The 23,779-nt window shown below is 27.5% G+C and overlaps 6 protein-coding genes across 8 annotated transcripts in view; 3 read left to right on the top strand and 3 right to left on the bottom strand.

Moving 5' to 3' along the window:
• Positions 1–10,211, top strand: part of LOC113798575 (protein amalgam-like) — a 28,056-nt gene extending 17,845 nt beyond the window's left edge. Inside the window, exons 1-15 of one of the 3 annotated variants that reach the window (XM_075819672.1) lie at positions 6,245–6,269; positions 6,388–6,446; positions 6,602–6,635; positions 6,866–7,040; positions 7,120–7,175; positions 7,254–7,297; positions 7,397–7,489; positions 7,556–7,631; positions 7,970–8,026; positions 8,105–8,264; positions 8,342–8,457; positions 8,517–8,577; positions 8,706–8,772; positions 8,831–9,044; positions 9,111–10,211. In XM_075819672.1, coding sequence (XP_075675787.1) covers positions 6,260–6,269; positions 6,388–6,446; positions 6,602–6,635; positions 6,866–7,040; positions 7,120–7,175; positions 7,254–7,297; positions 7,397–7,489; positions 7,556–7,631; positions 7,970–8,026; positions 8,105–8,264; positions 8,342–8,457; positions 8,517–8,577; positions 8,706–8,772; positions 8,831–9,044; positions 9,111–9,196 — 1,308 coding nt within the window. In that variant the 5' untranslated portion in view covers positions 6,245–6,259 and the 3' untranslated portion in view covers positions 9,197–10,211. Of the gene's footprint in view, positions 1–6,244; positions 6,270–6,384; positions 6,447–6,601; positions 6,636–6,865; positions 7,041–7,119; positions 7,176–7,253; positions 7,298–7,396; positions 7,490–7,555; positions 7,632–7,969; positions 8,027–8,104; positions 8,265–8,341; positions 8,458–8,516; positions 8,578–8,705; positions 8,773–8,830; positions 9,045–9,110 lie in introns of those variants that run through there. The other 2 variants (XM_075819671.1, XM_027349132.2) reach the window with 2 other exon arrangements.
• Positions 10,212–10,248: 37 nt separating this feature from the next.
• Positions 10,249–12,232, bottom strand: LOC113798628 (uncharacterized). The gene is made up of 3 exons (XM_027349192.2): positions 10,860–12,232; positions 10,716–10,800; positions 10,249–10,662 (listed from the first exon to the last, which is right to left on the bottom strand). Exons 1-3 carry the CDS (start codon positions 11,873–11,875, stop codon positions 10,441–10,443), a joined length of 1,323 nt encoding a protein of 440 aa, XP_027204993.2. The 5' UTR covers positions 11,876–12,232; the 3' UTR covers positions 10,249–10,440.
• A 3,272-nt stretch (positions 12,233–15,504) lies between these two features.
• LOC113798528 (glycine receptor subunit alpha-2-like) lies at positions 15,505–17,784 on the bottom strand. Its single transcript, XM_027349083.2, has 3 exons — positions 17,120–17,784; positions 16,718–17,060; positions 15,505–16,643 (listed from the first exon to the last, which is right to left on the bottom strand). The coding sequence occupies exons 1-3, from the start codon at positions 17,378–17,380 to the stop codon at positions 15,970–15,972; spliced, it is 1,278 nt and encodes a 425-aa protein (XP_027204884.2). The 5' UTR covers positions 17,381–17,784; the 3' UTR covers positions 15,505–15,969.
• Positions 17,785–18,029: 245 nt separating this feature from the next.
• On the top strand, positions 18,030–19,418 carry LOC113798590 (uncharacterized). Its single transcript, XM_075819785.1, has one exon. The coding sequence runs from the start codon at positions 18,978–18,980 to the stop codon at positions 19,410–19,412; it is 435 nt and encodes a 144-aa protein (XP_075675900.1). The 5' UTR covers positions 18,030–18,977; the 3' UTR covers positions 19,413–19,418.
• A 388-nt stretch (positions 19,419–19,806) lies between these two features.
• Positions 19,807–21,995, top strand: LOC113798588 (uncharacterized). Its single transcript, XM_027349147.2, has 3 exons — positions 19,807–20,145; positions 20,223–21,165; positions 21,227–21,995. The coding sequence occupies exons 1-3, from the start codon at positions 19,813–19,815 to the stop codon at positions 21,952–21,954; spliced, it is 2,004 nt and encodes a 667-aa protein (XP_027204948.2). The 5' UTR covers positions 19,807–19,812; the 3' UTR covers positions 21,955–21,995.
• LOC113798589 (glucose-6-phosphate exchanger SLC37A4-like) lies at positions 21,940–23,476 on the bottom strand. Its single transcript, XM_027349148.2, has 2 exons — positions 22,259–23,476; positions 21,940–22,202 (listed from the first exon to the last, which is right to left on the bottom strand). The coding sequence occupies exons 1-2, from the start codon at positions 23,403–23,405 to the stop codon at positions 22,030–22,032; spliced, it is 1,320 nt and encodes a 439-aa protein (XP_027204949.2). The 5' UTR covers positions 23,406–23,476; the 3' UTR covers positions 21,940–22,029.
• Positions 23,477–23,779: the final 303 nt, after the last annotated feature.

Raw genomic sequence — 23,779 nt, forward strand, 5'->3', positions numbered from 1 at the left:
ACAAACAAACACATTCATTTTGTCCTTACATCAGATAAATATCTTACATTTTTGATCTTTATTTTTTCTTCTCACTTATATTCATGATGTTTGAAAACAACAACAATAAAAAAAAGAAAGAAAGAAATCATTTTCACCTTTTTCAGGATCACGTTATATTAGCATCGACTGACTGTAAGGCTCCTACACAAATAAACAAACAAACAAACGAAAAAAAAGAACCTAGTTTTCACACAATGTGAATGGGATTTTTTTTATTCATTAAGTTTTTCAATTGTATTCGATCTGTTGATGATGATGATGATGATAATAATGATGGCCGTTCATTTTTCAATGGTGTTGATCATTATATTTTCATGATTATAATGATGATGATGATTGAATCTTTATTTAACAAAATAATAAATCAAAAAAAAAAAATGATGAAGAATTCCGGTTTCAACATTATTTTTCTTCATTATAAACAGCAACAACAACAACAATAAATATCATTCATATTTCTCGCATACAAACATGGCAATACCATATTTTTTTTCAATGATGCAAATTCTATTATATACGACACAGGCAAACAACAAAACAAATGAAAAAAAAAGATGCGTAGGTGACAAATGGATAATAATAAATCTTTTCATTTTCATTTTTTTTTTCTTTCAAACCATAATTCACATACATAAATCATAATCATCATCATTCATTCAATGCATAAAAAAAGAAGAAGAAAAGAATTTCAATGGTGAGATATGATCATGATGATGATATTTTCATGATTTTTTTTCTACCAATTGTTGTTGTTATCCACTAATTACCGTTTAATGATTTTCTTTATCATCATCATCGAATGATAGTTATCTTGATTTTTTTTTTTTCGTTCGTGTCGATTGAATGAATCTTTTTTTTCATGGCCATTTGATTTGAAAATGTTGTTGCTGTTGTTGGTGGTAGTAATAGTGATCACCAGTTAGGTAGTTAATGGGATAGATAATTGTTTTCGTTTCCAATCTTAAATAGTTCCATACATAGATGTATTTAATTGATGCGTGTGTTTGTAATCATTGACCATCATCATCATCATCTATGACCATATTCGGTTTTGTCTGTTCGTTTATCGATTTATGAACAAACATGACTTATGTTAAAAAAAAGATTAATCCAAATTCTTCTTTTTTCAAAATTTTTTGATACTTTTTAGAAAAAAAATTATTCTTGTTTTTTAAAAAAAAAAAACTTTATATTCTACTATGATAATTTGCCCAGAAGGAAAAGTATGGAAAAAAAACTTACCTTACTTTACTTAAGATAACCTTGTGTGTGAGCTAAGTAAATCAACTTTAGATTTTTTTTTCTTTCAATATGAAAATTGGTCATTAACCTTGTACAACGAAGACGACGGAGACGACTACGATGAACCGATTTATCCCAACCAAACATACAACATCTTAGTTCATCATCTTATGGCTTGGTTCAATGCATTTTACATTCAATTTTGTCATATCTTTTTTTTTCTACCGTACATAATAATAATGCGGCCATCCTACCAATGATGATGTTGATCATGTTGTTAGTTTTTTTTTCTTCAGTGAATATTCATTCATCTGTATCATCATCACGATGTTGATGATGATGATATCATGATGAGTTTATTTTCAAAAAATAAAAAAAAATATGAAAATATAATCATCATACGTTCCATAGATAATATTTATGTTTCGTTCCTATGATAAAAAATAGAATCTTTCTGTTTCTGTGTTTCTTTCTGTTTTCGTCGAAGGTTTACCGAATTAATTTCACGGCATCCGCATCAATCTAAAGACAAAAATAATTATTTTTTTTTTCTTGTTTTTTTTTTCTTCTTGGATTAATATAATCATAATAAGCTGAGTTGACGATAAAAATATTTCATACTTTTCATGTCAGAATGTTAAAAAAATAGTTTTAAACGACACACGAATTATAATAATATTTATGACAAAATAACATAATCATCATCATCATGTTATGATTAAAATGATGAATTACAATGAATTTAATAATAGAATTGAAATTGTCAGAAAAAAAAGATTCATGTTTACTTAATAATTTCTTCGTTTTTTTCTGAATATAATCATCTTTAAGATTAGAGAATGATGATGATGATGATCTTGTCAAGTTATGTCACGACATTTCATCTATCTTTGGCATCTTTTGTTGTTGTTGTTGTTTTTATTTTGTTGACAAAAGTTTTAGGTGGCTTATGTCATCATCATCATAAAGTTTTTCATTTCTTATTTCTTATTTGACTTTTTTTCACCTTTTGATTGATTGATAGATTTCACCTTACATGATGATCACCGGCATTATTGCAATATTGTTGACAGGTTTATGTCAACATTTGTTTCTTCAGAGAGAAAAAAAATACACCAAAATTATGATCGATTATTATTGACTTTTTGTTATTGGCTAAATGTCAATGGCTTCTGCTTCACACAAAAGAATAAAATTAAAGAAGAATAAAGCAACAACACCACGAAAAAACATGATAAATAAACATGATGTGCGTTGACCTATGACCGTAAATATTTGTAAACAAATATGGTTTTCCAATAACAATGATTTTCTTGTTTTCTTCTTTACTGTGCAGATTCTAAGTTGACAGGTTTAATTTTGGAAAATATATTCAAAGAATGTTAATAAAGATGATAAAGACATTTTCAATGAAATAAAAATGATTGGTGATTTTGTTTGTCCAAAATTAATTGGTTAAATTTTTGTTCAACCACAACAACAACAACAAAAAATATAAAAATATCTCTCAATACCGGGTGAACCCAATCATGATGATGATGACGCCATGTTGCCATAAGGGTGATTGGTTATCGTTTGTCATCGTCAGTCTTGTTTGGCTAAAACAAATTGTTAATATACATACAATGTATACATAAACCCCAGAAAAATAAGAGACAAGCAACAGGCTATCTATCGATTCATTTATCATAATTTTTGTTGTTGTTCGTTGTTTGTTTCATGTCAAATCTTTCTTCAAAAGCTTCCCTTTGGGATTTCTTCATCATTCAAATTGATTTTTTTTCGTACCTGTTTAATTTCTTTTTTTCTTTCGTGTGTGTCAAATTGATGTTTTTTCTTTACTTACTATGTTGCTAGTGCTGATGATTGTGGTGGTGGGTGTATGTACGTATGGACGAGCATTGAACTTTGGTTTCATCTTCATTGATTATCGGGGATTTTTTTTTCTTTTTTTTTGGATCTTTATCGATCGATCGATTGATTGGATTTCCTACGATATTATTAAAATTTTTAATGTTTTTTTCCCACGAAAAAAATTATGAAAAAGCTTTTTTTCCCTCTCAATCTATTCTTCTTTATAGTCCGATTCACCCGTCTGTAAATCATTTTTACTCTTACAACATTATGAAGGTATTATCCGATCAAAGAAACGAAAAAGGAAAAAAAACACATAATCGTTGTTGATTATTTCTTTAACATGTTTTCATCATGTTTTTAATAACTTTATTATCATCATTATCATGATGATAATAATCCTGATCTTGTGATCGAATCTCGAATCATGATCATCATCATCATGAATTTGTTGTTGGGAACAAAAAAAATGAACTGTATTTCGTATATGTGTGTTTATTCATCTTGTGATCATCATTGAATTTTAATGTTCAAATGAACAATTAAAAAAATTGATCACTTTTTGATCATCATCATCATACATAATCGATTCGATTCGAATCGATTCCAATTGTATATCTATCAATTTGATTGATTATTGAAGATTTTCTTTCATCTCTCTATCTCTTGTATTTAGAGAAAATTATCCATTAAATGATGTTTATAAATTTTTCATGAAATTCTTTTTCTTTTTTTTGTGGTTTTTGTGTGTGTGTTTTTTTTCATGAATCTCATTTCATCTTATTGATTTGCATTTCTCTTTATACTTGACCAAACCCCAAAAAAAATGATGATGATAATTTGATCGTTTGAATTTAATTTTGTTTTTATTTTCTAAATTTAACTTTGTATTTATAAAAAAAAATCCCCATTCATTAGACATGATTATGATGATAATGATCGACCGGCTTGTTCTGGTTAATTTAAAATTTTTCAAGAAAAAAAAATCGATAATAATCATTCATCGATTATTTGTGATCATCATGATCATTGTCAGAATATCAATCAATCAATCAATCAAAACTATGATTGTGTTCATCATCACGTTAATGTTGATGTTATTTTAGTTCATCAGATAAATAAATTTCCCTGTTTGTTTGTTTTTTTTTCTCATCGATATCACTTTATAAATCTGTTCATTTTTTATTTCATTGAATGTCAATAAAGAAGTATATTAACATATGTGAGATATGGAAATATCAAATATTCGATACGACCGGATTACCGGTGTTGTTTTTTTTTTGTTTATCAAACTGATTTTATTCATTTGATTTGCTAAACAACACTTGGTAAATAACAACGAACAAATTTTAACTGTAAATAGCATCACACAGTTGTTGTTGTTGATTATTTCTGAAAAAAAAACAAAATTAATTTTTGATTAATCTGACAGCCCAAATATCCTATGTTTGACCTAAATAATAATGAAGATGAACAAAAAATCATTTCGATTAGATTGAATTGATTGATTGACATTTATGTATCGTACCTGTTTGTTTTGTGTCATTCTCATTTGTTTTTATTTCATTTCGTTTTCGAAAAAAATGAAGATTTCTCTTCGATATGTTGTTGATGAATAATAACCTGAATAAACAAACCAAACCAAACCTACATCTTGTCCACAAATAACTAAAAAATTGTTTGATCATATCGAATCATCCTCATCATCAACAGTTTACCTTTATTGATTAAATATCTGAATAATTCATATTAAATTTGTTTTTTTACATCCAATTTGTGAAATCACGATTAACGATTTTTTTTCTGTTGTTGTTTGAAATTAACATCTGTTGTTGTTGTTCCGGTTATCCATTGATGATAATGATCAAGGTTTATTCCTTTTCGTTTTTTTTTACAAAAATTAATTATTAAATGATTTTTTGAATAAATTTATGATTTTGATTATATTAGTATCGATGATGATATCATTCACTGGAATAATTTTATTCAGAAACACCTTCTGTTCTGAATTATCATATCATATATCTATCTCATGAATTTTAATTTTTTTTATATTTTTGCTGTTCAAAATATTGAAAGATCCGTATTATTTCCGTCCATTAGTTTTTGATTTGGTATTTTTTTTTTCTTGAGTGTTTGGTTTATTAAATGATTCTGTACAATTTCAAAAAAAAGACATTTGGATTTTTTAAAACAAATTAACTAAGCTTTTTTTTAAAAAAGTTTACAAGCCACACACACACGCATTATATGTGCCAATCATTTGTTCATGTTGAATGTTTGAATCAGATGAAAAAGAAAGATGTTTTTTTGATTGTGTGTGATGATGATCATAATTATCTGATGTAATAATAATGATGATGATGATGATGATACGAATGACAATTATGACCATCATTAAAGTAATAATCATCAATTTTCGTTTCTATTCGAATATAAAATGATAGCTATTTAAGTGTGTCGAAATCATAAAAAATAATTTTAAAAAAAAGGAAAATGTAATGATTTCGACTAACTAGATGAACGAAATGAAATAAAACAAACAACTAACCAAACGAAAAATTTGAAACACACCATACAATTAATGTTGATGGTAAAGAAAATCGGTAGAAGAAAAAAAAATTAGATTTTTCTAATTTTCCCGAATTCAGAGTGTTATGATCTGTGAAAACTTAAAACTTTTTCCGTATGAATCGTGATGATGATTGTCTTGATGTTCGTGTGACATAAAGTTTTTTTTTTTACTTTCTGATTACCAATCTCACCAGTTTTTTTCCCGCAAATTTATTACCTTTTTTTTTTGCTTCGTCAAAGATGATAACCACATCTGTTTTATTTTGTCAATGTTTGGAATGGATGACATAATAACGACAATGTTGATGATTATTCAGCAACTTTCGAAAATTTCTTAATAATAATTTATGACTTTTATGTGTTTTATTGGTTTTAATTTCATCATTGTGTGTGTGTGTGAATATTGAATTTGAATAAAATTTGCGTGCGACGTTCGTGCATACCGCACCTTTATAATTACGAAGATTGAATAATTTGTTTTTATTCGGTTAACATTATTCTTGTTTCTTATCATTTGGTTCCTGGTTTCTTAAAATATTTTTCTCCAATGTTTTTTTGTTTGTTTGTTTGTTTGTCATTTAATTCAATTTCCTATTTATAATTTGATTTGACAAGAAAATTAATTTTGTCTTTTTTGTTTTCTGTTTTTGTTTTCTTTGAATATATTTTTAGCAGCTGAAGATGAAAATATGGAAAAAATATCTACCCTAGTGCCAGTATTCATCAGTAAAGGCGTAAGTATATTTGAAACAAATCAAATGTTTGAAAATTGCTTGAACATTTCATTGTTTAATTTTCTCACACATTATCCATCCATCATTATATGGGAAAACAAAATTCGTGATTTTAATCTTCTTCTTTTTTTTTGATTTAAAACAAAACATTATAGGGAAACATTGTCGAACGAGAAAATGCTGAAATACGTAAGTCATGATTGTCATTGACAGTAAAAACAAACAAATTGTTTTTCTGTTTATTTGTTTGTTTGTTTTTTTCATTTTAATTAATTAACTAATTAATTAAAATTCTATTTCCGGATTTTGTATTTTGTTTTTCGATTCGCATCATCATTATTCGTCACATTGTTTGTATTCGTAATCAATTTTCATCATCCTCATCATCAACAACAACAACAACATCTGTCTATTTTTAGGTTTGCCTTGTGAGATTAAAGATCTGGGTGAACATGCTTTTATGTGGAAATTTAATACAAAATTTTTATATGTCGGTAATCTAACCATACAACAATTGAATGGTGTTGAAAAGGATTCATCATCCAATGGTATTATAATTAAACGATTGAACAATGATCTTACTGGTATTTATAGGTAATGTATCGCATACACACACTCAAACAAAATGTTTGTTTACTAATACATTTAATTTATTCTATCCAAATCAATAAAGGTGTGAGATTAGCTCAAATCCACCTCGTATGATTCAATATAATGTATCAATGCATAGTAAGTTTCTTCTTTTTTTTCTTTATTCTTAAGAAAATCTAAATGATTTTTTTTGTTTGTTTGTTTGAATTATTATAGCTGCACCAGTAATCATACCGAATCCGGCCAACAAAGACAATAAGGTTTGTAATTGAAAACTGTTTCAATCAATCACAATCATATCTAATCTTTAATTCGATCCAATCATATTATTGTCATACTTGAACACATATCATATATAGGTGGTCGTATCACAGGATCAACCATTGGTATTACATTGTAACATTGCTACATCATCATCATTATTGCCGACAACATTTCAATGGAAACATAATGTAATTTTTTTTAATGCGATTTGAATTGTTTTGAATTTCAATTTCTTTTCTTCCTTTTTTTCCTAGTCAAAAGTGATAGAATTGAATCGAACAGAATTTGTTATCCAAACTACACAATTATCTGATGCTGGTGATGTTATTTGTAAGTTTTTCGTTCAGGTTTTTTCATAGTTATTGTTGTTGTTGTTGTCAAAATGGATTATTCTTTTTCATTTTGTTTTATGATTGACACTAATTTTGCTTGTCATCACATTTATGATTTTTTGTTTTTCTTTTTTTTCTCTTCGAATCTTTTCTTCTTCGTTTTGATGAAATGAATGATGAAATTTAATCCTAATCATGATCCATTCAAATAATCGACTTTGTCATCGTTGAATTTATATTATTCCTATCACTGTGTGTGTGTTCATGCATCATGATAATTCATCATAATCTTCAAATGTTATGGAAAACAAAATTCATCACAAAACAAAAACAAAGGTGAAGCTCGTAATGAAATTGGCAGTCGTTCCCATACATTCAAAGTGATTGTTCAAGGTTTGTTGATTACAATTATTACGATTATATTTTGATGACCCAAATTTTGTTTATTTTGTTTTTATAAAATAAATATAGCCAAACCAGTCATAACACTTTCGGAACAAATTGTACATGGACCAGTTGGTACTGATGTTGAGATAAAATGTATGGCTGAAGCATATCCATTTGCCAATATTGAATGGTATTATAATTCGAATCAACCGATTCATGTTTCAAGCAAACATAAAATTGTCAAGTATGTTTAGGTTTTTTCTTTCTTGTTAATTATTGACACTTCAAATTAATAATATTTTCTTCTTTTTCAATGTTAAGTAATATGAATGAACATTCATCAACATTGACCATTTTCAATGTTGGACCTAAAGATCATCAAGATTATTTCTGTTTAGCGGTCAATTCTTTGGGCGAAGAAAAAGCTTATTTTGCAGGTAAGTGATTTGGGTTTTGGTTTTTTCCTTAACTAATCTTTTTTCTCCTACATACAAAGTGACTGGCCGACCATCTAAACCGAAATTTACTAGTCCAAAAGTCAGCCATAATGGTGATACGTAAGTAATATAGGTTTAAAATATGACAATGTGGTGTCAACAATCAAATATGATTGATTGGCTGATCAGGCGTGAGAAAAAGGCGTCATACGGATATTTGACTTTTTTTTCTTTTTTTCTGTCAACAGTTATCAATTGGAATGGGTCACTTTTTCACAACCACCAATCAAAAATACAACATTAAGAGTTCGAGAAGTAAGTTGAATGTTAAAATATTTTATGATTTTTTCGAATAACATTTATCCCATTATAGATTGATCATGTGAATGGACAACCAGGTGAATGGCAGATAATAAATGTTGAACCTACAGTTTCGGATGCCACAGCAATGAAAACTCGAGAACCACGTCGTCGACAGACATACATGTTGGAAAATCTTGCACAAGATAAAAGTTATGAAGTTGATGTTGCAGTAGCCAATGACTTTGGCACCACAAAAAGTGATGTATTTGTATTCTCTACTTCCGGTAAGTTTCATTTTTTTTTGTCCAATAAAATTGAATTTTTAATGAGTTGTTCATCAATTTTTCTAGATTTCACCAGTGCTGATGCTAAATCATTAGGAATGAATTTCATAATGATGATATTCATGTTTTTGTTGATCTCGGTGATTGCTTAATTTCTTCTGTTTTCGTCATCTTTTCATCTGTTTGGATTAATCAATGCACACAAATCTTTTATTGCTGCTAAATTTTTTAAATTACTAATCACGGAATTAATAAAGCGCCCAAATACATCATCATCATTATTATATTTTCTGGCGAAATCAAACATCTCATCATAACAATTATACAATTCAAATTCAATGATTTATGGCTAAGTCATCACCAGTGGCCTCACAATTTATTAAACACATCACCAACTGGATATTCTATATATAAATAAATTCGACCATCATCATCATCATCATCATCATTATCACACATTACATTTCCATTAAATATCATTATATTTTAACATACAGAATTATAAATTATGAAACGATAACAAACACACACATACACAAATATAAGCCATTATCGTTGCTTTTGCTATATATTTTCAATAAATGATAATTTGTGATTTTTTCTTATCCTAATCACACATTTAAATATAAAACATTTTAAAAATTCAACAACAAAAACGAAAAAAAATTATAAAAATTCTGTGCCCACAAAAAAAAAACAAAAAATAATGATTTTGTAATTTTTTATAATAATCATCCTTAACCATTATCAATGCTTATAATATTTGTATTAATTTCTTCTCGTTTTTTCTGGTTCTTCACGATTCTTCACAACTTTACACATTTTGATTATCACATAGAATTCATTCACATTTCACAAAAAAATAATAATACAAAAGAAAAATTTCATTGCCATAATTAAAACTAAGAGACATTAAACGAATATAATAGAATTTTCAATCAATAACTATTTTTTATTAAATGTTCGATGGAAAATATTTCATTTTTTTCTTGTGTTAAAAAAAATTATATTTTTATCGAATCAATTTAATTATCTTTTTCTTGTTTTGTACAGAAACATTCGAAATAAAATAATGATAATAATAATGGCCTATAACGAATGTAATAACACAACATTACACAGCACAATAAAAACAAATTCATAATTAAATTATAATGTTTATTTTAATTCTTTCTTTTTTTCTTCAATAATTTTTCATTTTAATTTTTATACCAAGCAATTGACAATCTACCTGTTTATTTTATTAGTTATGCACATGACTAATACAGGTGTTTATCAATTTGATTAATGAAAATTTTGCTAAAGACATCAAAATGAAAAAATCAAAAATCGAAATTGTTTTTCTTAAATGATCTTCATTAGATGGCGCCACCATTTCTTCGAAAATAAATTTTTCTCAGAATGATGAAGAATTTAATGCATCTGCAATTGTTGCTACTACAACGGTGGATGTTGATGATGATGATGATAATGATGATGGTGTGGATTCCGAATCAATAGCATTCATCAATGGACAAAGAATAGATTTGGTGAATTCCAATCCATAAGTAGGTATAGAATCTTTTTTCGGTCGTCCTTTTGGTTTGGTCGGTGGAAATGGACATCCATTTTGCATTACCTATTAATTGATTGATTGATGATTTATTGGATTGAATACCAACAACAACATACCTGTTTTTTCCATTTCATACGACGATTTTGATACCAGGTTTTTACTTGTAATTGTGTTAATCCCAATGCAATCGCCAAGTCGGTTCTAATACAATTAATTTGTAAAAAGTTAAAAAAAATTGCCACTTATTCATTAAACGTTACCTATCGGGTGTGGAAAGATATTTTTGACTATCGAATCTACGTTCTAGGCCCATTAATTGAAGCTCAGTGAATACCGTTCGATTACGACGAATTTTACGATATCGTTGATTGTGATTACGACAATTGATTGGTTCCATATCTGAATCCTGATCCGAATCGTTGGAACCTGAAGATCGCGACAATTTCAATGGACAATTCATATCCGGTTGTTGCTGTTGTTGGATTATTTCATTCGACATATTGATTATCATTTCTAAGCTAGTAAGTTTATCATTTCTTTCTACATTATCGTTATTATTATCATCATCAATGCTTTTCAAAATTAATGATGGTTTTGCATTTGTTTTGGTACATTCATTTTTTATTCGATTTGATTTACCAATTTTTATTCGATTACGAATATTCAATGATGATTGTTTAGATTTGTTATTCTGATTTGTTCGTTTCATGTTTTTCGATTTTGTTTGTGTACCATTCATCATGGATGATGATTGTTTTACCAAAGTTTTTTGTTGTGGTTGAAATTTTGAATTGGTCGACGGGGACGATGATGATGAAGATGATGATCCAATTTGACTATCCATTGCCGTCGTTGTAGTATTAACCATTTGTTGTTGTATGGCATAATAACAAAGATTCTGATAGAATCTTTGCTGTACAATTGGATCTGTCAATAATAATCGATTATGATCATTTAATTGTTGATTATCATTATTATTTGAATCAATAAATGATCGCATTATACTTTGATTATAGCCATCAGTCAACGTTGGTAAGTGTTGTTGTTGTTGTTGTTGGTTTGTTAATAAAAGCCAATTGAATAATTGATTTCGTTGCTGTGGTTGTTGTTGTTGCATAAATTGAGAATTTAATTTTCTATGTTTATCATTATTGGCAAGAATGTCACGAATTAAAAACGACGAAGATGATGATGATGATAATGAAGAATTATTTGATAATTTTTGACCAACCATATCAAAATCATTTAATAAAGTTGAATTTATTTCATTTTCCATGATATAATGTTGTTGTTTTTTGTGGATGTTTAAATGGTAAAATCAAATATGAAAATCACAGGTTTATTCTTTGAGGTTTATTATATACCCATCACTAGAGTGTTTTGTTTTGTTTGTTTTTTTCTCTGGTATGATTCTTTTTCATTCTATCCAATTTTCTCTTCTCAATACAATAGATGGTAATTTATTTTGCATAAAAAAAATCTACAGAATATAGAATTTTGTGAGAATTTCATATTCAAAATACTTTGACATATCCTAGTCATTTTGTGAATAAATTCAATGATGTAAAATTTTTTTTGGGAAACGCGTGTGCGCGCGTTCCCAAAAAAAAAAATCTTTTTATTGTTATTGGTTATTATCATTATTTTTGTTGTTGTTGTTGTATATCCTTATCATCATCATCTTCACGATATAGGATGATGATGATGATGATATTATTGTTTGTTGGTGATATTCGATTCTAGACAATTTTCACAATTCCAGAAAAAAAAGAAAACTTGGTTCATTCTTTATTGTTAAGAAATGAATTTGTATATTTTTTTTTTCTTAAATAAAAGAATTCTGAAGTTGATTCTTTAGTGAATCTTTATGATTATTATAATGATGATAGAGAGAAAGTTTTTGCCATTTTTTTCCTCTGATTGGACTATACTGATAATGTGATGTGATTTCTTTCTTTTTTTCTTCACCGATAATATTGCTCTTCATCTTTCATCTTCAGCTATTTCGGATTCGCGCGCGCACACACATACACACATCAATTGATCCAAAATTTACAAGGCGGTACTCTTTGGATAAGTAGAAAAAAAATCATAATGAACATCCGATTGTGAACAAACACAGATTCATTGTTGAAAATGATGTTGACTCTGACTCTTCATGTATTCTTGTTGTTGAAAAAAGGCGGGTTTACGGGTGTATCATAGTTTTTTTTTGGAACATTTAAGCATCCACAATATACATTGTCAATCATATATAATAAACCCTTGGTTCTAGAAGAAGGTATATGGTACGATTAACTAATAATTCTTTTGTGTTTTGGCACCATTCAAAACTATAGCGAGAGAAAGTGAGAAGAGATAATAATCATTTTATGAAACACTTTTACAACGAACAAGAATTGCGAGAATTCTCTTTGTCATAATCAAATAAATGGCCACAACACAAAAAAATTAATTAACTTACAACCCTCAACTTTTTTGATAAACTATAGAATCGTTCGATTCTCAAACTAAAGTATTCATTATAGTGTAAATTCTTTATTTTTTTCATTAATAATTTTCAAAAGAGTAAATAGTTTTGGAGCAAAATGAAAAAACAATAAACAAAAATGGATTGCTTATCTTTTTGGTTGTAGTTTTTTTTGTTTTGTTTTGTTTTGAATTAATGAGATTTTTTTCCCATTTTTCCTCTTCACCCTTTATGATTACAATGTTTTCACACATTAGGCAAAGATTCTTTTTTGTCACAATAAACAAAATAAGATTTTCGCTAACTAAATAACAAACATTTATGGACAAATTTATCATCATCATTATTTGAATATGAACTACAGAAAGCTTAAATTAAGTCATAAGTAATTCAAAAAAATCAATTCCACAAACAAAAAACAACAACATTAAAGTCTAATATTAGAATTGAAATAACGTTCATTTTTGGTAATCGATCATTTGACTAAAAAATTAGTTAAACTATCTTGCATAACAGGAATGAAATTTTTAGATTATAATCCTGACAACAATCAAAAGAATATTACTAAAAAAATGCGTATTGATTTGTAATCAATAACTCATTATTTATCCGCAAAAAAAACAAACTTAATCAACAACATTATCGACATCAACCATTGAAAATCGAACATCATCAATTTTTTTTTAAATATTCCTGATGACAATATTCGAAAATTCTGTGTTGTTGTTGTTCGGGTAATTGAAAAAAAAAAATCTTTCATCACCATCATTATGATTATGATTATTATGGTGGTGGTTGTATCGAAAGAAATTGATAAGAATCGAACCCAAAAATGAAAAAATTTCAATAACCGCGACAAAGCCATCAATGTTTACGACAAAACAATCATGTTTTAACGATGTAAACAACAACAACAACAACAAAGAATTTTTTGGGTGAAAATAAACATTGGCCTGAATCGCGCGACCACACGCACATCGAAGTTGATGATAATCAATAAGATGATGATGATGATGATCAATGAGAATCGAACAATAGTTTCGGTTTTTTTGTTTGTTTGTTTGCTTAAAATTCAAAAAAAACAAGTTTTTTTTGGGGTAAATTTTCAACCCAAAAATAAAATCAACTAAAAGTCCCGTAATTGATCTTTGATTCATTCACACACACACTCAAATAATCATATCGGGAATAAACATTTCCGATATATGACCGGTTTTTTTGTTGTCTGTCATATCACCCCAAAAAAAGAAAAAACATTGTCTGCCCGTCGATTTTAAAATTTGAATTTTTATTTTATGAATGGGGATCATTTTGAAAATTGAATTTTTTTTTTCATTTGAATATTTACGTTGTTGTTGTTGTTTTTTTGATTTCAGTTTTTTTTTATCATTTAATAGAATCTTTGACGGAAAAAAATGAATTTTTTTTTTGGTTAAATCTTTTTTTGTTATTATCAAAATGTAATAAGATTATTATTGTCGTCGTTGTTGAAAAAAAAGAATCGTTTTTGTGAACAAATCATTTGACCCTTACCAGGATTATTATCGTTGTTTGGTGTTTGGTGTTTTGACATCCGGACATCATCATTTTGTCAAAGTTTTTTTAAAACAAAATTCAAATACTGTCCACAATTTTTTAAATTGGAAATTTTTTTTTCCAACAAAAATCCATTTTCACATTTTCATTGATCATGCATGAATTCATTTTCAACAAAAAAAAAAAAACAGTTGTTTCTTTTTCTGAGATTTCTTAGCTGATGATGATGACAAATCGATCATTCAATTCATTTAGTTGCATTTCCTGTACATGTAATATATATCCAGTCGTCCAGTTATATAATAGATTTATTTTGTTTTCAAAATTCAATTTTCAATCATTTTGTTTCTGAATGTTATTCAAAAAATGAAAATCGATTTTGAATTTTTTTCTATTTTCAGTGTTTAAAACATTTCCGTCAAAAATCGAACATTCATTCTTTAATCTCATCAATTAATTTGTCATTCAATATTGGATCGATATTAGTTGAACAAAACGGAAATCATCGAACACCATAATAATAATAAGTAATTACATTTGAATTTCCGATAGCAACAAAAAAAGTGTTCAAAATGATCTGTCCAAATGAATAAAAAAACTGTAGAAAAAAAACGGACGACAACCATTAGTTAACCATTATCATGAATGAATGAAAATTATTATTCGATTTGAATAACATTTTTTCTATTCTTGTTATCTTGAACCACTTATGCTTGATTGGATGCTTGATGTTTTGTGAATAACCATCATTCATTCATTGAATTCAATTCAATGGGGTAACATTCATTGTATAATTATGAATGAATGAATTTATCTTTCACTTTTTCTTTCATTCAATTCAATTCGGATTCATTGAGTTTTATTTTATCCTTTTTTTTTCGCCATTTAAATCATATATAAACGTTTATTAGCATCATCAATGTAGAGAAAAAAAAACAATTTTTTCTACATTTAAGTCATCACCATCATCATAAGTGTGCGTGTGTGAAATGTACCGTTTGAAAATTGAGAACAAATTTTCATTGAAAGGGTAAACATTTTTTTTGTTGTTGGTGGGGTGGTCGATGATATCATCGTTTATATCATTATTACGTATTTTTGTACATTGAATGAATATGGTTGATGATGATGATGGTTGGTTTGCGACATCATTATCACATAATTTGTAATATGAAAAATTACAAAAATTTACAAATCGAAATCAAATTTTTTTTTATTTGTTGCAAAAGAAATCATTTTAATTCGATAATGTCCTCATGCACTCGATAAAGAATTGAAGCGAAAAAAAATGTTTTTTATCATTATTTTTTGTTAGTGTGTTATTGTCGATTAGTTAAAATCATCGATAAATCGATTTTCAAGTATTATTCAATTGATACAAATAATGTAAATGTTAAAATGAATAGAAAAAATAATAATGGAAATATATAACGTGCATAAACATCAATCTGTGCATGTCTTGTTGTTGTTTGAAAATGTTGTGACATTCGACGTTTTAATGTTGGTCGATGTTGTTGTCCATTACCAGTATTATCTTTACCATCATTCCACATTGTAAGTGTTGATGGTGGATCTTGTTTTTTTGATTTTAATTCTTGATCACAATGTATCATATATAATGCTATTGCAAATTCTAATAAATTTGCAAATACAAATATTATACAGACAATATTCCATATTTGTAATGCATAAACATATGATACATTAAGATCAGATTGAATTTGTTGTGTAATTAATGCCAATAATGCTGTAATTGGTAATGCTGTACGTGCTGGTGATATGTTTGTCGGTATCCAAAAACCAATAAATGTTATTATAACAATAATGAATGATGGAACTAAACGTTTGATAACATATTTTCCAATATTACGTTTAAATACAATACTACCATATAAACATGAATATGAACCAAAACGATATTGTTTTAAACAATTTGATTCATGATCAACACGAATTACAGTAAATTCTGATTCATCAACATGACTACCAATACGAAATATATTCCATGATAAACGCATAGTATTTGCATCATCAGAAGCTATTTTAGTCATTCGTACAACAAACAAAAAAAAAATCAAAAATTTCTTTCAAAATCAAACATCATTAACTTACTTGATGTAAGATTCATATAACAAATTTGTGTATCGAATGGAAATTTATAGAAATTCATATGACATGTAAGTTTTAAACTTAAACGTACAGCCATAAATACTTCGGTATAATTAGTAATAGTAAAATAATATGTAGGCGTCAGAATATTCGATATAGAACCTGAAACAGCATTTCGAAAATAAACATTCGGTATCCAAAGACGATTTCGCCAACGATCAGTCAAACGATATTGTACAACATTTGAATCATTTGTTTTCATTTTTGTCATTGCTTCGATATTTGTTGGTGGTTGTAAACGATAATCATTCCAATGTTGATGATAGAAAATATCTACATCAAAATCCTTTTTAAATTAAAAAATTATTCATATTATGATGATAGATCAATATTTTCAAATTTTACCTGTGTAGAAATAGAACCAATTTTCAAATTCAAAATAATGACCGATACTTTTACCTGAACAGGATGACCATCTTGCATTGGTGCAACATTTTGATGATAAACATCGGGTAATATACCGAAATCATGATCAATGGATCGTTTCAAAATCGAATGATGTTTGTTAATATAATTCAAATTTGTAGCATTGATTTTATTTCGAACAACTATTGTTAACAACAACAACAACAACAATATCACAGTCGAAACAGGATTCATCATCATGAATCTTTCGTTGGTGTGTAAGGAATGAATTGATGAATAATAATAAAACAAACAAATGTGATGAATTATACAAGTTTATATGTCGATTCTTAAACTTGATTAATGTTTTGTTATGTAAAAATTCATAAGATGAATTTGTTGCCAAAAATAAAAACTTGTGTTTTTTTGTTCGACCAACTTCAAGACAATGATTTTGTTCATGAATAACATCGTTTAGAATGTACACACATTCTATATACAGTTACGCTGAGATTTATTGTTTTTTTTGTCGTTAATAATTTATTTTTAAAAAAATTATTTTTTTAAAGAATTTCAAATTCTTTTGAAAAAAATTGAGAAAAGAGAGAATCTTTTTATGTAATTTGAAAAAATGTATAACTTACAATGAAAGATGTTTGCAGACATAATTTCGAAACTTTATTTATTTATTTTTTTAAAAAATTTATAAAGTTAATAATAATATCTGGTATGGATGATAATCTCAAGTGAAATAATATACATCATCACTATTATTCGCCTAGTTTATTTCTTTATTTTGTTTTTTGTTTTTTTTTTGAATTCAATCTTCATCATAATGATGAAAAACAGTGTAACACGAACGAATTGGATGATGATGATGATGATATTTCAGTCATCATTCAAAACAAAACAAATTGCAATCTTTAGATATAATCTTATTTTTTCAAATGAATGAATTCTTTTTGTTTTCTTAAAATTCAATTGAGCCTAACACCCACTTTTTTCTGCTAACATTGTAATAATAAATGTAATAAAAATGTACAGATTCGCAAATAACTTAAACGTTATTCTATCACACTTGAACAAATCGTCAATCATCATCATCATCATCATTCGAATCATCACATCGTATGTATTGTACGTGTGATTTTCGAAAAATTCTTTTTTTTTGCTTTCTCATCATCATCATCGTTGTTGTTGTTGTTTATCCAAATTAAAAACATTTTAACAAAGCAATAGAATTAAGTGTGTTTGGTGAAAATCCAATATTTTTCCTAACAACTTCAATAAATTGAAATATGATCCTGTTAACCGAAATGAAAGACGATGAATATAATGAAATTCATCTTGATAAATCGATATTTGAATGTTATATTCGGTTGTCAATAAGATTCATTTTGTTGGGAACATAAGGCCTTGACTTTGAATTAAACTCCGGCAAAATTATTAAGATGCAATCATAATGAAATTTTCCGATGAAATTAAATGTTTTGTCAATATATTGTTTGATTAGGTTAAATACATTCCGAAAATAATTTATCGTAATGATTTTGTTGATCATTGCGGTGATCTTCTAATTTAGAATGCAATCACAATAATTATCATTAATTGTTTGTTCTTTTATTGCGTGATTTTTTTCTCTTCCAAGTTTCAATCCTTGAAAAAGCAAAGAATTTCGAAAAACTAATCTTATCAAACCTGAATATCTACAAATATATTCAATGCATGATTGAACATCGACGATATTTTTTAAAATGAACCTAAAAATCAAATTCAAACAATCATTTGGTTATTTTGTTGAAAATTTCAACAACATTTACACATCACAAAATCAAAACCTTGATCAAAACTACAAAAAATGACTGATCATCATCATCATCATTCTCAATTGGTGCCATTCATGATGATTATCATTATGATTGTTCTATGGTCAACCACCATTAATCCGATAATGGCCGATAAGGATTCTTTTTTAAGTACCCTGGATCGATTTAATAAACAATCATCTAATAAAAATAAAAATGACAATGATGATGATTATGGTGAATTTGTAAATACCAATTATGCGGATTCATATTTTCGCCGTTTCGGTATATTATCGGTGTTTATAAATCGTAATGATAAATCAAAACTATTAAATCGTTCACCAACATCTGTAAATCGTCGTCGACCAGATAATTTTGTCGGTTATCGATCAAGATCATCAAATCGACCACGAACAACATCAACATTTTTTCGAGATCCATTTCTTAACGAAGAAGTTGAATTTGTTACAAAATTTTCAAATATTTGAACGCCAGAATCATATTTGTATCTTTGCGACATCTATCGATTAATAATTGTAATATTTTTTTCGAATGAATGTCATAAAAAAAATTTTGGTCGCGATGGTGGATCACAACATCCATGTTTTTCTTTATCACTTTGGGATTTATCAAAAAAAAAAAAAATTTTTTCTTTATTTTATTACCACCCGATGTCCATAACCATGTATTTAATCCTATTTTATTTAAAGTAAATATAGAAAATAAAAATCATAAATCACATCAAATTCTTACCTAAACACACACACACGGAGAGATTATTTTTCTGTCAATCTTATTTATTAATCTTTATGTAAACGTGATTATTATGATTTTCTTTTTCTTTTTTTTTCTTGTTGATGGAATAAATTTTACCCAATTATTGATTGAATGAATCGTCGACGAGAATCTATTAGTCGATATCGACAATCATCACCACCACCACCATCATCATTATCGACGTCAAAAAAACGATCATTTCTTGAATTACGTCAACCATCATCATCATTATATTGTAATAATGGAATTATTCTTTCATCATCATCATCTAATCAAAGTTCAACATCATCATCATCATTGGCTAATAAATATCGATTCTATCGATCATCATCGGATAATAATCATCTTGATGATATTTATCGTTATCGTATTAATTTTGATCGAATGCTTATCAAAATCAATCAAATCAAATTGATTGTTTGTGCTGGTTGCATTTTTCATCTGGTAAATCTGTTTTTTTTCTATCATTGAATTTGATTTGAATTTTGAAATCTAAAAAAAACATTTGTTAATAATTATAGGCATTCATAATTACATCGGATTTTACGATGATACAAAAATCATCATTGTTATCAGGAAAAGAATCGAAACAAATTCATCAAAATAATTCATCAACTATTTTCATTGAATTTGAAACAATAACAATAATGTCGACTTTTATATTTCGATTAATGGGATTAGGTTTTGGAATGATAATCGGTTGTTTAATTGAACCGGAACGTCATCTATTTATGTTTAATCAATTGAATACATTTCATTTGAATTGGTTAACATTCATCATTATTACTGTATTGGATATAATTTCAATGATGATATTTCCATTAAATTTACCATTTATGGAAATGTTTATGATTGTAATGAAAAGTTCAATCAGTGGTATACAATTATTATTATTACTTTATTCATTATTCGATATAAAAATTGATCCATTAGAAGAACGGGAAGCTAAATGTTATATTCAATTATATTTACTGATGTTTATAGCCGGTTTTCTTTCGGCATTATTATTATCATTATATTATTATTCGAATCTTTTCGGTGATAATTCTTCAACAACGGTTAAATCCATAATTCGTTCAATAATTGGATGTCGAATATTTTTATCATTAAATTGGTCAACATTATCATATCTTATTTGGCATTATGTTGCATCAATACATAAACATAATATTGTACGTGGTGTTGATTTTGAAGAATTTCTTGATAATTATGCTATCGACAATGATTGTACACGTTATATAACATTAAATTGTGTTGCACTTGCATGTCAAATGCGTCCAGGCATTAATGTTGATGATCATTTTGATGAAGATAATTTTAGTATTCGTACAGTGGATGGATGGCAAAAAACTGGATTCACTATTATTAGTCGGATACAATTTGCAATGGCTTTTTATCTATGCATTTCATATCCGATTGGATGTACAATTTGGCCACAGCAATATTATCCTAAATTTCTAACCGGTAAATTGATCAAAAATGAATTTATGAATCTTGTTCATAAATCTAAATTGTTTTTTGTTAGGGTATCAAAAATTTTCATTGTTTCTTATTACAATGGTCATCATACTTTTCATACGAATTTACTTACTTTATCGAACGGATTGTATACATGAACGTGAACGTTTAGGATGTTTTACTTTCATTATCGTTTTATTTCTATACATCTCGGCAAATATTATTCAACTATTCAATGATCGATATAATGAAAAACATTTTCCATTAGTTATAGTTGCAAATATTATCATCGGATTGTCAATTGCTCAAATGATGGATGAAATTTGTCATTCGATTATTGATCATTTATCTATTACTGCTTGTTGGATACGTTATACGATTGTTACAACAATTATTTTTCAATCATTTATGTCGGTGATTCATTATTATATAATGGAAAAATTGGCAAAAATTCAATGGATTTTCTATCTAAACATATCAATCACATTGTTTTTATTAATTACAATGATTATCATTTCACAATGTAGATGTTTAAATATCAATAGTGGATTCGATCTAATTGAAATGCAAACAATGGAACCGTTATCAAAAATTCTTAATGATCATCATGAAGATGGTAATGATGATAATGTTGAAGTCGAAGATTACATACAAAATGAAATGATTTCACCAACCGGAGATCAAACATTCTATCGAACAAATGGAAAAAAACGTAATCAATCGATGGTATCGATATTTGCATATCGAATGAGATATCGTTTTGAATCAATTATATCAACATTTAATTCGAAATAATAATTAATTTATTAATTTATTAAAACAATGATTAACAAGGATCACAGATGATGATAAAGTTATTAATTATGCTTATTAATTGATTTTCTTTGATACAATCATTGCGAAATCGGGTCGTAAACGATGTCCAATAATGGCCATTAATAGTACGATTAAAGCTGTTGATATTTCCAAAAGGAAAAAAACAGTTTTCCAACTATAAATCTGTGCTAGCATTGTGAATGGTAAACCAGCAATGATGGCACCGACTGTATTTAAAAAAAAGGTGAAATTTTCCATAAATTAAATCAAAAGATAAATTTACCATTAGCAGCTAATGCAACAATAGCATGTGATGTACCGCTAAGACTTTTTGGAACAGCTTCTGTTGCCACCATACCGAATATGATGATTGGGCCATATAATGCAATTCCAAGAATGAAACCTAATATTGCAATGAATAAATGTGATGTGAAGGAATCAACATAAAAACAAAATGAATGTAGAGCAAATGTTGACAATGTCATCATTGCAGTTGCAACAGGTAAACGATCACAGGAATTCGATGACTTATTTTTTGCGGCAATCATTTTATCGCTAAGATAACCGGCTAAAATGGCACCGAAAAAACCACCCGATTCAACTGTTGATGTAAAACTTGATGCAATCAGTTGTGATTTTTGTCGTTCATTCATTAGAAAGAGTTGTCCCCAATCACAGGCAGTTGTTTTAGCTGCAAATACAACAAGATACGAAATCGATAATAACCAGATAAATGGGCTTTTCAGTAATTCTTTCCATTTTATGGGTGATGATTTTTTCATCTTTTCCTTTTTTGTTTCACTTTCAATGGCAACCATGCCGGTGATATCTTCGGGACGATTCGATATCATAAACATTGATATTATGGCTATAAATATGGAGACAATTCCGAATGATATTAAAGTATTTTGCCAACCAAAATTCTTTGTCATTAATGTAGCCAGCAATGGAGATAGACCACCAGAAATGTTTGCCGAAGCACTTAATACACTATAATATGTACCAAATTGTTTGTTAGATGTCCATTGTTGAAGAATTTTCACTAATGATGGCCATCCAAATCCTTGGGCAAGACCATTTAGAAACCAAAGTATCGTGAATGATGTTAATGTTTGTGGCCCAAATGCTAACAAAACGGTCGTCAAACTTGATAGAAATAAACCATTGATGAAAAGAATTTTTGCTGAAATATGATCCGAAAGTATACCACCAATAAATTTTGAAATTGTATAGGAAATACTTTGTGCCGATAAAATTATACCGGCATCATTTTGATCAATAATCGATGTAAATAATAATTCGGGTAATATTAATGAAAATGATTTTCGCATTAAATAATAAAATGCATAGCTAATGAATAGGGTGATGCATATTTTTATCTGATGGTATCGGTAAATCTGATTTTTTGTTTCATCATGATTCTTGTTCATTTTTATTGGGACAGAATAGATTTTTGTTTTTGTTGAAAAACCTATTGATAACCAAAAAAAAAAAAAAAAAACAGCAAGGACATCAAAACAATAAAAAGATCCTATTCTAATCGCTAGATGGTGTTAACATTCGAAATGTTATAAAATTTTTTTTTTATTCGACATTTATGAATGTCACATAATTGAATCGACAAAATCGAATTCATTTTCTTTCGAATTTATTTAATCAAAAATTCCTTCCGTAAATTTTTGTTTTCCACTGGAAATTGGAATTTTTATTCATTGAATAACTTTTTTGACGATAAAGATTTTCAGATTGATCCAGAAACAAAAAGGTTTATTGTTATCGAATGAGACAAATTTTTTGAATTGAG

The sequence above is a fragment of the Dermatophagoides pteronyssinus genome, unplaced genomic scaffold, assembly GCF_027571235.1.
Source record: "Dermatophagoides pteronyssinus isolate colony J.1.1.1.1 unplaced genomic scaffold, Derpt_VIB-CSIC_2022.12 sq0004, whole genome shotgun sequence".
NCBI lineage: Eukaryota > Metazoa > Arthropoda > Arachnida > Sarcoptiformes > Pyroglyphidae > Dermatophagoides > Dermatophagoides pteronyssinus.